The sequence below is a fragment of the Fonsecaea multimorphosa genome, assembly GCF_000836435.1.
Source record: "Fonsecaea multimorphosa CBS 102226 unplaced genomic scaffold supercont1.12, whole genome shotgun sequence".
Taxonomy (NCBI): Eukaryota; Fungi; Ascomycota; class Eurotiomycetes; order Chaetothyriales; family Herpotrichiellaceae; genus Fonsecaea; species Fonsecaea multimorphosa.
The window spans coordinates 383,590-399,584 of record NW_015971646.1 but is presented as its reverse complement, the minus strand read 5'-3'; the positions used below and the strand labels follow the sequence as shown (position 1 = coordinate 399,584).

At 54.0% G+C, this 15,995-nt stretch overlaps 8 protein-coding genes across 8 annotated transcripts; 4 read left to right on the top strand and 4 right to left on the bottom strand.

The window, feature by feature from the left end:
* Positions 1-2,573: 2,573 nt before the first annotated feature.
* Z520_06509 (uncharacterized protein) lies at positions 2,574-3,022 on the top strand (the record flags this gene model as incomplete). The annotated part of the gene is made up of 2 exons (XM_016777009.1): positions 2,574-2,588; positions 2,732-3,022. 2 exons carry the CDS (start codon positions 2,574-2,576, stop codon positions 3,020-3,022), a joined length of 306 nt encoding a protein of 101 aa, XP_016631854.1.
* Positions 3,023-3,590: 568 nt separating this feature from the next.
* Positions 3,591-4,775, bottom strand: Z520_06508 (uncharacterized protein; the record flags this gene model as incomplete). The annotated part of the gene is made up of 1 exon (XM_016777008.1): positions 3,591-4,775. The coding sequence occupies one exon, from the start codon at positions 4,773-4,775 to the stop codon at positions 3,591-3,593; it is 1,185 nt and encodes a 394-aa protein (XP_016631853.1).
* A 418-nt stretch (positions 4,776-5,193) lies between these two features.
* Z520_06507 (uncharacterized protein) lies at positions 5,194-6,528 on the bottom strand (the record flags this gene model as incomplete). The annotated part of the gene is made up of 1 exon (XM_016777007.1): positions 5,194-6,528. One exon carries the CDS (start codon positions 6,526-6,528, stop codon positions 5,194-5,196), a length of 1,335 nt encoding a protein of 444 aa, XP_016631852.1.
* Positions 6,529-7,032: 504 nt separating this feature from the next.
* Z520_06506 (uncharacterized protein) lies at positions 7,033-8,858 on the top strand (the record flags this gene model as incomplete). Its single annotated transcript, XM_016777006.1, has 5 exons — positions 7,033-7,341; positions 7,405-7,601; positions 7,671-7,780; positions 7,853-8,001; positions 8,091-8,858. 5 exons carry the CDS (start codon positions 7,033-7,035, stop codon positions 8,856-8,858), a joined length of 1,533 nt encoding a protein of 510 aa, XP_016631851.1.
* Positions 8,859-9,288: 430 nt separating this feature from the next.
* On the bottom strand, positions 9,289-10,371 carry Z520_06505 (uncharacterized protein; the record flags this gene model as incomplete). The annotated part of the gene is made up of 1 exon (XM_016777005.1): positions 9,289-10,371. The coding sequence occupies one exon, from the start codon at positions 10,369-10,371 to the stop codon at positions 9,289-9,291; it is 1,083 nt and encodes a 360-aa protein (XP_016631850.1).
* A 439-nt stretch (positions 10,372-10,810) lies between these two features.
* Positions 10,811-11,339, bottom strand: Z520_06504 (uncharacterized protein; the record flags this gene model as incomplete). The annotated part of the gene is made up of 2 exons (XM_016777004.1): positions 10,811-11,089; positions 11,148-11,339. 2 exons carry the CDS (start codon positions 11,337-11,339, stop codon positions 10,811-10,813), a joined length of 471 nt encoding a protein of 156 aa, XP_016631849.1.
* Positions 11,340-11,817: 478 nt separating this feature from the next.
* On the top strand, positions 11,818-13,560 carry Z520_06503 (uncharacterized protein; the record flags this gene model as incomplete). Its single annotated transcript, XM_016777003.1, has 1 exon — positions 11,818-13,560. One exon carries the CDS (start codon positions 11,818-11,820, stop codon positions 13,558-13,560), a length of 1,743 nt encoding a protein of 580 aa, XP_016631848.1.
* Positions 13,561-14,239: 679 nt separating this feature from the next.
* Positions 14,240-15,199, top strand: Z520_06502 (uncharacterized protein; the record flags this gene model as incomplete). Its single annotated transcript, XM_016777002.1, has 1 exon — positions 14,240-15,199. The coding sequence occupies one exon, from the start codon at positions 14,240-14,242 to the stop codon at positions 15,197-15,199; it is 960 nt and encodes a 319-aa protein (XP_016631847.1).
* Positions 15,200-15,995: the final 796 nt, after the last annotated feature.

Sequence of the window (15,995 nt, the reverse complement as noted above, 5' to 3'; positions counted from 1 at the left end):
AAGGTCCGGAACAAGGCACCCCCATCTACCCGCCCAGACCAATCTACGGCAGAATCAAAAGGTCCGGAACAAGGCACCCGCATCTACCCGCCCAGACGCAATGGATACACACACCCACACCCACGCCCGCACCCGCACAGACAGGACCACCTTCTCTCGTGAAACGTGCGGGCCAGAACAGACAAGAGAAACTACAACCCTCCCGGAGATGGCGAGAAACGGCGTAATGGGGAATGCGATGCGGGAGTTGCCAGAGCGATGTTCAGGCGCGCGGGAATCGCAGGAACCCCATGGGCCAAGGGACCAGGAGGGGAGGGGGTGGGTGGGCGATAATCTTGAGGAAACGGGACCAAGAATCCTACAGTGACTGGCTTGAGCAACGAACCGAGGGGTATTACACGAGACGAAGAGAGCAGGGGTTGGCATTTGATTGATATGATGGGTGTGGATGGGAAGGGATGGCGATAGACGAGATGAGACGAGACGAGACAAGGACGGACATTGATCACGCAATGGAGATGAGATGCAGAGATGCCGAAAGACTCTAAAGATGAAAAGACATGCTCGCACACAAAGAGATATCATATAGATGAACCCGCCCAAAAAAGGACAAATTTGCGTTCATCCAAAGCCAGGAACTAACTACCACAGAGCGAAAGCTGACGTTGCAAGGCATGGCAGATGGTCGTTAACGATGCAGAGACCCCAGAACAAGCCGGAGATGAAGGGCCAGTTCTGCAGAGAGGTGCCCGTTCCCAAACGAGGCTTTTCATCGACAATGTGCCGAGTACCCAGCGAGCCAGTTCCAACTACAGACTTGCCGAGTAGGGGATACTGACTTCGAGCCTGATGACCGGATGATTTGATTTTCTGAGTACCAATCAGTATCATGGCAAGAAGACCCGAGGTTGGCTTCAGTCGCACACTGGCTCGCTGTGCAAGGAGGTCGGCTGGCTGGGAGAGAGTCATTTGGCCAGACGACTGTCTGTCTGCTCAGGTGCTTCAAAGAGTGTCTGAAAGGGGGGCTGTGCAAAGGTTCGAGCAGGCTTCACTCAGTTGCGTCAGCTTGCCTCACAGGACCTTTCGTATTTAGCCTGTAGGTGTGCTCTCGCCCGTGGTGATAGTGAGGCTTGCGCCCCAAACCCAGTTTAGACGTTGGCCCGGTCTGTAGTTGTTCCTCCCACACCGCGTACATCAGCAGTCATCCTCCTAGTCTCCATGCGCGAGCTGGAATGACCATGGTAAGTTCAATCCAATGAAGGCTCTTGCCCACCGAGTGCCATATGGCGGGCCGATGTGCGCTTGTAGAAATCGGGCCTCCCACTCAAGACCATGAGCAAGACCAAAGGATGGATAATGCTTTTGGAAGAGTTCGCGGGGTAAAATAAGGCTCGTCTGCTCGATCAAGTCTTGGTTTGGTGCTTGGTGTGGGGGCGACTCTTCGCCTCGCAAGATGCCAGATACGGTTCTCGACATCCTGCTTGCGGTTTCTTGTCCCTGCCACTGAGATGTCACTCTGCTGCTATCGTCATCAGTATCCCCTAAGACGGTCCCGAACTTGTTCCCAATCAGACCAGCAAGAGGGTTTGCAACGAAAGATACCATGCGTCCAACCTTCGTTGGTCAAAGGTGATGTCGCACAAGGCCTCAGGGTCCATGGCCTGATTGGGCGACATCGGGAGAAGTCGGTGTGAGCATGCGCCCTGTTTGCAAACCGGTCCGGGGTAATGTCTGGGGCACATCCGGGGGCTGAACAGGACCCCCTTGACTCCTGATGGCTCGCTCAAACCTGTTTTGCTCAATGAGGAACAGTGCCCGCTGGTGCCCGGCATATTTCGCTAGGATCGGTGAAACTCGATCGTGCTTGTGATGGCACAGCAGGACCACCGGTTAGTTGGTTGCACCGCCCAGAATGAAAGTACATGCCCTGCAGCTACGCAGCGACGGAACGCTGTGGCTTCGTTCACACCTGCAATGAGCCTCGAGGGAATAGCGTCCTTGAAAGGAACGCCTGCTCCGACTAATTTGACCCATGTCCAGGTCCTTGACTGAGTCATATCATGGACTACCAGCCAGCTCCCTGGGCTCTTGCAACGGCCTCATTCAAGATTTCTTTGCGCTGGCCTTGCGCGATGATACCTCGTAAAATGTGCCCGCTTGACTCTCAGATGTAACATTCTGCCCTGCACGGTGTCTATCAGCTGTCGTCTGACTTCGTGGGCTTGCTTTCATAGAATGCCACTGTCCGTGCTGACGAATTAGGACCGATGCAGAATGAAGCGATTTGCCAGCCTTGCTTTCGCCCCTTCGACACCCACGCGTTGCCCACTTTGCGCGGGATGGCCTTGGACAGTCAACGGGAAGGGTCTCTGTGCCCCTTCGCACCCAGGACTGGCCCTCTGTGCCAGAAGGTTGCCCTCGCGCATGATGTAAGGCCCTTGAAGAGACGCGGGCTGTTGAAATGATTACTGCGGACGAGGCGAAGCCTGTGACGCCCAGGAAACATATAAATATCTGGATAGGAGGAATGAAAATCCCTGAACCTGGAGAAAGCCCGATATACCGTGCCTGACATGTACCGCACACCAGTAAGACCCAGCTTTGGTACTTGACTCCAACTCCAGCTTTACGCAAACTGACCACTCTTGTTGTCATCATGGCCCAAACACCGAGGCAAGCTCGAGACAACAGACAGACTCACCGAGGACTAACATGACATAGAATCAACCAGATCGACTCCAATACCCCCTTCTCTGGAAAAGCCCAGGATGGTGGCATGGTCAACGTCTTCCTCTACGGCGCGTCCAGCACCGTCATGGACTTCATTTTGCTCGGCCGCAACTCTAACGTACAGACCGTGCTCAGGATTCCAGCCAAGAACAAGTTCACAGATATCGTCGGGCGTTTCGACAAGTCCGAAGATCCAATGGCAGCGCTCGTGAGACGGATGGATGAAATCACAGATGCAAAGATAGTTCGGGAGGCGGAGGTGTACCGGATGACGCTGGTTGGTTGTGAGTGAACTAGAGACATGGAAAGGGAGGAAGATGAGTGGAGGGAGGAAGGACAGGGCAGTAGGGTGTCATCAAGCTTCGAGGGGGGAAAGGAGGAAAGGAGGAAGGGATGAGATGGTGGATGGATGGATGGATGAAACGTGACAGCGCGTCGTTTGGAGTCGCGTGCACCTGCAAGGTACATGCCGAAGATGCCTCCAGGAACTTAGCTGGTAGTGAGGGGAGGAGCGGGTGGTGCCGGAACGGCGTTCCAACCACTGACGAGGCTGAGCGAGGCTGCTGCTAACAAACTGGGCAACCCACGGGAAGGACGGAACCGTATTACCTAGATACCTACCTACCTAGCTCGCTATGTATTCTTTGTTGTTCTCCTTCGGTAGCATGGGTTCGCATCAAAAGTTTGGCGACTGTCTAACCTCACAAGGCAAAAGCTTCTATCATCTATGACAAATCTTCCATCCGTTCTAAATATATTGGCCTCTCGTCTTCCCCTGTAAGCTCGCCACGACGCCCAGTCCAGTGGATCTTTGATGCGATGCAGTGCGGGAAGCCGCAATGCCTGTTCATGGCTCGTCCTTAGTCTGTCCGCTGCCAAAAGTCCAGGATCTTGGCGACTATCTGGTCGCCTTTCGTGACCGGCACTTCGTGTCCTGCGTCGAAGACGACAAATTCCACATTGCCCGAGAGCACTTGGGTGGCATCCTCTTCGACCTCTTTCTGGATGATGATTGGGTCATTGGCACCCAAGACAACAAGCACCTTCTTCTGCGTACCTTTCTCTTCGTTGACGCGGTTCAAATGCTCTCCAAAAATTCGCCACCGGTCGTGCTGATGCCGCACAGGACCGTACCGAATGCTGGACATGAACGCGGCGACGAATCCCGGGTAGTTCTCTAGCTGATAAATGACTGTCTTCTCGACGGTGACGTGAGGCCGAGTCTTGGAGAGAACGGCTTGAGAATTGGCTTCGAGGGTGACTTCGGCGGCCACTGCCTCTGTTGCGTCAACCGTGTTATCCTTGTCTATTGGCTTCTTGAGTGGCGTGGCCATTGGTCTTCGCAGGCGCTGTCTAACCAATCGCTGCAGCAGAGACTCTGGAATCAGTCCTTCCGAGTAGATGATATGGCTTGTCCTGCTGATATGATAGGGCCTCAAGATCCCCGCGGGCGCAAATAGGATCAAGCTGTCGATCAAGTTGGGGAAGTAGGACGCAAACGTAGTCGCAATCCCGCCGCCGAGAGAATAGCCGATCAGAGAGAACTTCCCAGACTCCCTGCCCGTCCATGATATTGGAGACGAGGCCAGGACGAGCAGTATCTGAGTCGTAAATAGGCGGATGTCATGAAGTAGGTCCGCAGGGTTGTCAGAGTAGCCCCGCCCAAAAAGATCAAAGAGCATGACGCGACATCCGTTGTCCACCAGGGCGTTGGCAACCGCTCCCAGAGCGATCGCAGGGGTGCTGATGCCATGCACCAGGAGGACTTTTCGCCCATCTTCCGGACCGAACTCGTACACTCTGATCGAGCCGTAAGGGGTGTCAACATCGCGTGCCCCCGGGAGCACATCTGGCGGATAGGGAAGGTCGGCAATCTCCTCCGGGGACAGCTTCGGCAGGACCGTGACCCTCGGAGATCGCACGATTGTAGGCGTCTTCCTGTTCCAAAGCCCTCCAGCAATGACTCCGACTGAGAACAGGCAGGTGCCCGCCAGTACGAGCTTCCACTCGAGGGCGCCTGGAAGCAAAGACGACCTGGACGCCATCTTGCAAGTGGCTGACAAGTGCTGGACAGGGAAAAAGGACGGAGTTATCCTCAAGAAGCAGATGGGCAAACTAATTAATGGAATTAGTCCGACCGAAGCTCGATTCTTTATCGACAAAACGCGCCCAATTGATGACGAATCCGAGATCTGCCTCGGCTACGGCACGACGAGGCTGCACTAGCCTGACTGGGCTGGGTAGGCATCTCTCCTCAGCCTTGTCTCCTAGTAGTCGGAATAATTACTTCGTACATTACCTAGTAGGTACATACCTAGCCATCCCTACTTATCCCAATCAACAGCTCCGAATCTCGAGACCAAAAACATTCCTCCTTGGTCTGTAGTACCATGACTTGGGGTATCACCACGAACTTTTCCTAAACGCCTTTGCCCACACTTTTGATTGATCCCAGACCTCCCATCAAAGCGAGAAGTCCAACGCCTTGCCTCCGGATTTATCCTTTCCCTTGTTCCTCTTCCTTTTCTTCCGCTTCGGCTTTGATCGACTATCCTCGTCGCTGCTTGCATCCAGATCGGACGCATCGACGTCGTCATCTTCAGAGGAGGATAGATCATGCTTGCTTGTAGGAGCCCGCCCACCACCGGGGAGCCCTTTGGCCTCTGTCCAGACTTTGACAGTCTGGCCTCCACTGGTAATCATTCGCCCTTCGATATCGAAGCCAATCGCCATGACGCCGTCGAGTTCGTCGTGTTTGGCATCCATGTCGCCCAAGACTCCATTCCGGCCGACTCTGATAAATCGGACTCTACCGTCCTCAAGCCCCGCAGCTACAAGCTTTTCGTTCATCTTCAGTTTCCCACCACCGAAGCCGAAGGGCACTTCGGCCAGACTATCCACTCCCAGTCCGCCTCGTTCGACGACGATTCTTTCATCAAGGTCGCCCCATACACCCCTCTCCCACAGACTCACAATTCCGTCACTCTGACCAACGAGGACCTTCTCGCCCACGCTGGTCCCTCCTTTCTTGAGGCCCTGAACCAGGGCCAAACTCGTCAACTCGATCTCTTGGTCCTCACTGACCGCAATAGTGCCCTTACGGACATCTGTCACTGCCAGCGTAGTGCCACCGACGCTGGCCCACTGTTTGGGGAATCCACTTGTGCTGGCCTCGCTTGCGGGGAGCGGAACGAGAGAATTGATATGTTCTTCACCGTGAGGTGTCCAGGTTTGACTGCATTTGGCCACAATTTCCTTCCCGCCCTGCCTCAGGTCTTGTAGATGTAATTTCCCAGAGTCAGTGCCTAGCAGCAGAGCTTGCGGTGATAGGGCGTGCAGGACCGTCGGCCCATCGACCTCCCTCGATCCAACACCTTGAGGTATTGCAATTTTGCTGACGACCTTGCCGGTTTCTGTGTGAAAAGCTTTTACCAGACCATCTGTCCCTACGGAATAGCACAATTCTCCCTCGTGACTGAACGCAAGACATCGACACGATCCTTTGTGCCTCCTGGTGGACCACAGTGTATCAAGTGAGCCTAGGCCGCTCTCGGAGAGGCTTGTGGAAGAAGCTCTGCGCAGGGAAGGTAGTATCGAACCATTGAGGGAATTCGTGGGGTCTAGCGGCGGCGACGCGCTGTCATCTGATGTATCTGCAATGACCTCGGAATCGGAGGGGAGCTTGTAGGCGTACACATGGCCTGAAGACAAGCCGATAGCGAACAGTGGTTGCGTGGGATGGATGACCTGAGCAAAGATGTCGGACCGGACAGGAAGAGTACAGATGGTGTCGAACATGATTTTAAGGGAAGATCAAGACATGGTCAGAAAGGGTCTCCCCTCTGTTGGTGCAGCTGTGTGCGTTGATGGAAGCTTCAAGCAATGAACGACAGCCGTTTGAATTGGAGGGAAAAGTTGGAGAGAGCTGTGTCTGTGGGCTTTATTTGGTTGGTGCACTGCCAGAAGGGAAAATCCTCCGGGGGGCCAGCCTGGGCCATTGGAGGATTCTAGGGGCCTCTGGGGCTACAGGTTTTAGGGCATCTTTACCGAGAACTCTAATTAAACAGCCGTGTAACCCTCAGGCTTCCAGGCCCACGTAGCCCTAGTAAACGCGTAACGTCTCCATGCCTCCTATGGGATATCCGCCTGGCAATCAATCAGCATATAAGAACATTTTAACATGAAGGTAATCGCCTGAATAGCCAGGTAGACAGCATCACATTTGTTGTCAGGTCGATCTTTTGGTATATCCAAACACATGTATCATTTCATATTTCCCTCAGCGTCCCCCCTACATCCATAATGCCAGCAGCAGACATCACTCAAGACAACACCGACGCTCGAGTCGACGAAACAACCGCCCTACTTGCTCCGTCTGTCGCCGACCAACCCACTGCTCCCGAGGATGGCGATGATGAGAATCAAATCGCCAATGATGCCAATGGCAAGGGGGAAGACAGGCCATTGCCCAAGGATCAAATCTTCCTCCTCTGCTTCGCCCGCCTGATCGAACCCGTTGCGTTCTTCTGCATCTTCCCTTTCGTCAATCAGATGATATGGGAGACTGGGGAAGTGGCGGAGACGGATGTTGGTTTCTACAGCGGATTGATCGTGCGTGCATACTTGTCTCCTGGACACCTCCTGATGGGCACTTGATTGACTCTGGAGACGTAGGAGTCGTTGTTTTCACTGACGCAAATGATGCTCATGATTCCCTGGGGCAAAGCCGCCGACCACTTTGGAAGGAAACCCGTCCTGGTCGGCTCGTTGGCCGGCGAATCGGTGGCAATCGCCATCTTCGGAATGAGCAAGAAAATATGGCAGATGATCCTGTTCCGATGCTTCGCTGGAGTCTTTGCCGGGACGATTGTGTATGTTTTCATTCCATCATCTTTCTCAGGGTTTGACAAAAGCACACATGTCGCTGACACTCCGCGCAGGACTATCCGGACGATGATTACCGAGAACAGCACGCACAAGAACCAGGCCAGAGCATTCAGCTTCTTTGCCTTCACGGGTAATCTGGGTATCTTCCTAGGGCCCTTGCTCGGTATGGTCCCCCTCATCGTATGGAAGACCAGTCCCCAGTTGCGAGGCTGCTGACAACCCCTTGCTTATGTAGGAGGCGCGCTCGCAAACCCAGCGACGGAATACCCGTCTGTGTTTGGACATGTCAAGCTCTTCCGCGAGTACCCATATGCGCTGCCTACATTCGTGACTGGCTCGATCGGTCTGATGGCGACCATCACCACTGCGATCGGTGTCAAAGAAGTGAGGATATCCATTTCCATTTTTCCTACCCCTAGCCTGGCACGGCGGCCGAAGCTAACAAAGTCCCTTTTTGGGGTCTCTCGGCCCAGACACTCGTGCGCTCTCCCAAGAAATCGTCCACCGACTCTCGAAAGGAGATGTCCATCCTCGCCCTCCTCCGCTCCCCTAACGTCCCGATCACTCTATATATCTACGCGCACATCATGCTCCTGGCCTTCTCCTACACGGCGATCGCGCCGGTGTTTTTCTTCACCCCGGTCCACCTGGGCGGCTTCGGGTTCTCGCCCTTCCAAATCTCGCTCTTCATGGGACTGGGCGGCCTCTCGCAATCGCTGTGGCTGCTCGTGGCCTTCCCCTGGCTCCAAGGCCGGTGGGGCACCAAGCGCGTCATGGTCCTCTGCGCCGTCGCCTACCCGTTCTTCTTCGCCCTATTGCCGCTCTGCAACCTGCTCCTGCGGTACCACGTGACTGCGGCCTTCTGGACCATCGCCCCGATCTGCCTGAGCGTGGGAAGCGGCGTCTCCATGTCCTTCACCGCCATCCAGCTGGTGCTGAACGACGTCTCCCCCGGGCCCGAGGTGCTCGGCACTCTGAACGCCGTGGCCCTGACCCTCGTGAGCGGCATCCGGGCTTTCTCGCCCGCCCTGTTCGCCAGCCTCTTCGCGACTAGCGTGCGGAGCCGCGTGCTCGGCGGGCATGTGATTTGGATCTTGATGGTCGCCTTAGCCCTGGGTTTCACGGTCGTCAGCCGCTGGATCCCCGAGCCCGGGAAAGAAAAGGACCTGCAGCGGAAGCATGTTGATGTTGGTGCGAATGGAGCGGGCGATGGGGTCGTCAATGGAGAAGCGGAAGAGTGAATCATGTGCTGATGGTCAATACGAGGCACAGATGGGAGATCTGCGAATGCAGCTAAAAGGAGGGGCTCAAGGCTATCCCGGCCTGGCAGACTGGGGCTAGGCCTGACACATTGCGCTGGGAGTTGTGTTGTCTATTTGGCGCAGGGGATATAGACAAAAAAGAGGTATACATTGCTACACAGAGTTTGTCTCAAAGAGGTAAGGCCCTAGCAGAAAAATATCGGAAGTACAGGTTGTGTAGACAGGAACAGATGGATGGCGCTCGGAAAATTCCGAGGCGTGGACAAATATGAATTGACACCACACGAGGCCGGGTCACAGAATGTGCATACCTAGCGAGCTAGGTATATACTTCCAGTTTTAGACAGCGACCCTCTAAAACACAGCATACTGTAGTCACAACCGCAGATATAAATGAATTTATCCCCCTCTACAGGTCTGCCCTAGCCGGCTCCCCCGCCCACGCCCTTCTGATCAGCTCTCTAATCGGCTCCTTTTCTACTTTTCGCGGATTAGGATATTGATTGCTCACCGCAATCTCGGCAGCCTTGTCGATATCCTCCTCCTTCATGCCGAAATCCTTCAACGCGCGTTTCACGTGCAATTTCTCAAGCAGGATGTTCAGTCCATTGGTGGCATCGCCTTCACTGCCAGGGAGGGCGGAGGCGAGCTTCTCCATCGCGTCGGGGATGGCGGGGGCGTTGTAGGAAATGGCGTGAGGAAGGACGATAGTGTGAGTTTCGGCGTGGGGGAGATTGAAGGAGCCGCCGAGCGTGTGGCACAGTTTATGATGTAAGGCCATCGAAGAGGACCCGAGACAGACACCGCATAACCAGGCGCCATACTGAGCCTTTTCACGGGCGGGCTGGGACTGAGGGTTCTGGATAATCTCTGGGAGGGACTCGGCGAGAGCTTTGGTACCCTCGAGAGCCAGAAGAGAGATGATTGGATTTTTGTTCTTGGCGTAGAGCGCCTCCACGGCGTGGGCGATTGCATTTACTCCTGAAGTGGCGCTGAGAGATGCGGGAAGAGTCATGGTGAGGTCGACATCATAAATGACCGTGCCGGGAAGAATCTTGGGGTCGGTCCGAGTGGTTTTTCGACCATCTTGCGTCTCACCCAGGATGGGCGTCATTTCACTTCCAGCATAGGTGGTTGGAATGCAAATATGGTGTAGACCGGTGCGTACTGAAATTGCCTTGCCCAATCCCGTTGTTGAGCCTCCTCCTATTGAGACGACACAGTCTGCGGACTTGGATTGAATGAAAGCCATGGCTTCTTCGGTGATGTGTGAGGGAGTATGCATGGTAGCGTTCGTGTAGGTGCCGGCAGGTTCAATCGAGGCGGCGGTAAGGATCTTGGCCAGGTCTTCCGCTTGACTGACTTGCTGGGGAGTAGAGAGGATGAGGGGTGATTTGAAGCCTAGACGTCTGATTTCATCGGGAAGCTTTTGGATACTGCCTTTCCCAAAGACCACGCGGCCTGGGTTGGCGTTGTACTCGAAAGGATCCATTGTGGCAGATTTGACCGTTGTTTCGGACAGCAAAGGGTTGCAGGGTCAATCTATCTGGTGAGGCTCGCTCGCAGGATAGTAATGGAAAGGTAGGGAGAAATTGGATGGAGGGAAGTTGTGGTGAGTTTCGTTCTGTTAAAGAGACCCCGCAGTCGTTTGGCAAGAGTGAACGCGACGGAACCAACCGTAGCGCATGGGCATCGGAAAGGGGATTCTTGATGGTTGAGGTCCCCATGGGGGGCTTTGCCGGCAGATGCACCCAAATTGCTGGACGCTGAGCTCAAAACCCCACCGCCTAAGGGTGCCCCAATGGCGCGAGGAAACATTCCGCTTGGGGCATCATCCGACGTTGACTGCAACAATGTTTCATAAAGCTGACAAACGCTGCCAGTGGGGAGCCATGTGGGCGGCCATGAGGGTGCTATGAGATCCCGCTTCTTCAGTACACAATCGCCCTGAACAGGTATATCACCGTGGACGCCGCCCAGCTAATCGTCAATCCGCCTAAAGCTTGTAGCATTTGCTTCGTCGATCTGACGCCGTCATTGTAACTGGAGGCCAGAGGCACCGTGGGTCGGCCATGCCAGAAATTTGCAATGTGGTTGTACGCAAGGACAAGAGCGCCGGCATTGGCGGCACTGAGCAAGAACGGCATGCTGTTACGACCAGAGGAGACGGCGACCACGAGGATCACCGACGACACCAATGAGAACAGAGTCTGATCCATCACTCTCAGTATCTGCTATGACGGAAGAGAACATTTGCCAAATGCTTACAGCTAGTACACCACTGGCCTCTGTGGTTCTGGTTTTGTGAAGCTGTCGTGCAGCCGCATTGGAATAACGTGATGCGCTTTCAGTTTGTGGTTCCCACTGACGAAGATTGTAGATTGCCATGGCCGATAGCATCGCCACATAGACGCTGCCACAGGCTTGAACAGCGTGATATATTTCAAGAACGAAAGACATGATTGATTCGGGCGCAGCTGTTGGATGGCAAAGGTTGATGAGGGTTTTGTGAGGGAGAGCAAGACACGCTGCAAAATCGCCTGCGTCACAGGATGGCTGACTAAGCAGTGTTCGGTGCCAAGACATCTGACTGCCCAGGACCATGCACGATACTCGGTGCTGAGCAGAATGACTCTCGTAGTGATCTTTGACTCTGTCTAGTATCAGTTGGTGGTATTCCATTTGAGCGTGTGCGGCCATTCTCAAACATATGGCTCTGACGAGGCTGTCCGCCCTGCACTATGAACCCTGACAATTAGTAAAAGCGGCACCATCGCCACACCTGACAGCAACTTAGCCTCGTTTCTCGTCGAGGTTTTCTCTTGCGTCTTTCTTGCCTGGTGGTCGTCTCCTGCATCACTCGTACTCCTATTTTCTACGTCCCTGAAATATGTTTTTGAGGAAGCGGCAGCAAGAACCCAGCTTGCCATCCTCTAGGATGGCGGAGGAACTTTCGGCCCCGCCTGTGCTCTCTACCCCCGATGCACATATCTTAGAGGAGACACTTCCGGAGGCTGCTCGGTATCCGCCAGAGGCCTTGTCCGACGAGCAGATCAAAACTAGATATGAAATCAGAAGGACAATCAACGAGATCAAGCAGCGAAGATGGAAGCGAGTCGCCCTGCAATTTCCCGACCAAATGCTCCCCCATTCAGCAAGAGTCTACCAACTTCTGGCCAGGGGGTTGCAAGAGCAAGCAAAGACGCCGGCTGTAGCGGACACGAATGGCACAGAAAATGGGATTCCAGGTTCGGTGGATTCTGATTTGTCTGGTCTTTCCATCGAGGACACGAAGTCAGTTATGCTCACCATACTGGGCGACACCTCCTATGGCTCCTGCTGTGTGGATGAGATTGCTGCTGAGCACGTCGACGCAGACGCGGTCGTCCACTATGGCAGAGCATGTTTATCACCAACTTCGAGACTACCTGTATTGCACATTTTTACTACGATGGACCTGGAACTGGACAATGTGGTCAAGTCTTTTCAAACGGCATTCCCAGATCTCGGTGCAAAGGTGGTGCTAACAGCTGACGTCCCTTATGCTGCGCATGTACTGCCCCTCTCCCAGCTGCTGCAAAATGTGGGTTACTCGAATTTGTTTGCTGCTTCGATTGTCCACAATCCGTCTTCATCGATTCCGAATCGGACAGTTCCCCTTTCAGTCACGGAGGACCCTTCATCTTTGTCAGAATGGAATCTTTTTCACATCTCCGATCCACCTACATCCCTGCTGTTGACACTCCAATCCCGTATGGCCAGCATAAGAGTCTATCCTACTGGCAGCCCTCACCACCTATCAAATTCTACGACTAGTTCGTCCGTCCTGGAGACATCTACGGCTCAACTCCTCCGCCGGCGCTACGCCCTCGTCACGTCTCTCACCACCGTTCCAATTTGGGGAATTCTGGTGAACACACTGTCTGTCAAGAACTACCTGACGATTCTGTCCCACATCCAGACGTTAATCTCTAACGTGGGTAAAAAGTCGTACCTCTTTGTTGTAGGGAAGCTCAACCCTGCAAAACTGGCAAACTTCTCAGAAATTGGTGGGTGGGTGGTGATTGGATGCTGGGAGAGTTCTTTGATCGACAGCAAGGAGTTCTACAAACCGATCATCACTCCGTTTGAGTTGGAAATGGTTTTGCAGGGAGATGATCAAAGAGTATGGACGGGGCAATGGCGGGGAGATTTTCAGGGAGTGTTAGAGGATGCGGAGAGACGGAAGGAGAATGAACATGGACAAATTGGAACGTCGAATGGTCACGCTGGTTCGAACGAGAACCTCGAAGGCGACATTGATCCAGAGTCAGAGTCAGAGTCTGAATCTGAACCGCCCGAGTTTGACCTCCGGACGGGCAGATACGTCTCCCGTACACGGCCAATGCAGAGATCTCGACAGCCCATTGCGCCCATGTCTACACCGGACTCCCATCTCAATGGTGTGTCGCGATCTTCAACTGCACTGACCAAACGATCAAACGGCACCATGATTGCCGTAGGCAGTGTCGCTTCCCCTGCCGCTGAATACCTTGCACAAAACCGCTCTTGGCGCGGCTTGGGGAGCGATTTCGAGGTCAAATACGAGGAAGATGAAGCAGAGCTGGGTAGTGTCATCGAGGAAGGAAGGACAGGTGTTGCAAGAGGATACACGGTTGGAGAAGAGAGTAAGAGAAGTTGAATTGTGTACGGAAAAAAGGGAAGAAACGGCTTACCGTTCCTTCGACGCACCTCTTCTACGCCGACAAAGACAATCTCTACGAGTTCCATATATTCAAGGACAGAATCAGCATGCTACATGATGATAGACGGGAAAACTGATCTTAAGCGGCAGGGTTCTTGCATTAATGGGGTTGGTTTCACGTGCCCAAGGCTGGGCTTCTTTGATGTCCGTTGAATCAAGCGTGCCAACGCCTCGACTTGGCCCCTCTTCTGATTTAGTTATCTTTCCAAGTTATTCTGGCATTATGTATCACACAAGGAGAATGCTATCATACACGTTACTCGATCGAGATATCAACTTGCTGTTCAAGCCGAACTTTGCGTCATGGTCCCCGGATATCGATTCCGGGGATTGGCCTGCACCTGTTTAGGAAACGATGCTCCCCTTCACTGCTTCGCGTGGTATCTCCCATGGGCTTACATCGGTCTCCTAAACGTGAGAGTTGCGTGGCAGTCACCGTGATCGGCATGGCCCTGATGTCAATGGGCTTGGAGTCTCCTGCAGACCGACTTCATTCTGCGCATGGACGAACGAGTACTTCACTCCCTCCACCCTCAACAATGATTCACTCTTGCCCGAGATAGACAGCTACACGCTTCTATAACGACTAGACAGAAATAGCCTTCTGAATCTCACAATGGCAGCGAAGAGTCTGACGAGATTGCTCCCCACAGCTGCAAGGCCAAAGCTGTCGCTTCCCCAAGCACCGCAAACCCACCGCCTCTTGTCCACGAGCCCGGTTCAGAGTCAGGTGCAGACACTACTGCAGGATAAAGAGAATGGATTTGGATTCATACGGCACAATCCTCGCACACCCAAGCCTCGTACCAAGGGCGTCACCGAGATCCGAGGCCCTTACTACTCGTCGTACGGAAAGCGTCACCTCCAGGACGTGTTGGAAACCATGGGATACCATGTTGATGGACTCAAGTTCGCCGGAGGCAGCTTCTCGATGATGCCCGAAGAGCGAGTCCGAGAGCTGATTGACCTGGCTCACGAACACGACGTCTATGTCAGTACGGGAGGGTGGATGGAACACATCTTGACTCAGCCCGACTCCGGTGCCACGGTAGAGAAGTACTTGCGGAAGTGCAAGGACCTGGGATTCGACGTGATTGAGATCTCGTCTGGGTTCTTGTCCTTCCCACCGGACGACTGGCTGCGATTGGTGGACAAGGTGCACAGCATGGGAATGAAGGCGAAACCCGAATTAGGCATCCAGTTCGGGGCGGGGGGTGACACCTCTGCAGAGGATTTGGAAGCCACGGGTACATCTGACCCCAGCAAGGTGATCAATCTAGGCAAGAAGTTCATCGAAGCGGGAGTGGAGAGAATGATGATTGAGAGCGAAGGCATCACCGAGAACGTGAAGAGCTGGCGGACGGACGTGATCCAGGCAATCCTACGAGACCTGCCCCAGGAGAAGGTCATGTTCGAGGCCGCGGATCCTCCGGTGTTCAACTGGTATGTCCGCGAATTCGGCATCGATGTCAACCTGTTTGTGGACCACTCGCAGATTGTGCAGTTGACCTGTCTGCGGTCGGGTATTTGGGGCATGGCCGACACATTTGGCAAGATTGTGAGCTACAGAGAATGAGCACCGAGGAGGCCATTGTTGCGAGCTATGTCAGTATGTAGGCATGGACTAATGTGACACACCTCCGGCCCTGCTCAATACCGAACGGCTTATGCGACAAGATATGTATGAGTATCAGCATATTAATGCAAGATTGCGTTATTATCCGGCATGCCTGATAGAGCCTTATCTCCGGGAGTAGGGGTCCCCTAAGGACCATCCCACCAGTCGCGCGACGTAGCCTCGGCAGCCCCCAACGTGCAAAGGATCTCGGGAGTCATGCGCTAGAGAGAGCCTATTATTAAGTCTATCGACGCTCCCTTCTAGGTGCCTCGGTAGGTGCCTATTGCCCCCTGTTCTGGTACTTGTGGCTTACTCGTGCAGGCATCGGTGCCACCAGTGTGCACCGGGACAACCAATTATGCTAGCAACAGTCAGCCACTGCGCCGACCCTGCAGGTGCCTGGTGACCGGGTCTGGTGTGGCGGCCACGCACTCGTATTGTTTGCGATGGCTCCGTGTGGCTCCTGTTGGTCCATTATTTTCTACCGATCACAGGTATTATTCTCCATCATCATCATCCAACACCGCCCCGAAACAACATCATCCTGCCTGCACAACGGATCAACCGGATGGCACAAGATCTCAGCACTTGGCCTTTGTCCTTGGCCGAAGGAATTGACCGGTTGTACTCGTCACGAATCCTCCGTCCTCGGTGGCAGTGTGCTGCGTGATTTGGGCTGGATCCTTGACATCATGGCCTGAGTCCCTCCAAGACACAAACACGCTCCATACTAACCCGCCATGCAAAATTGTGG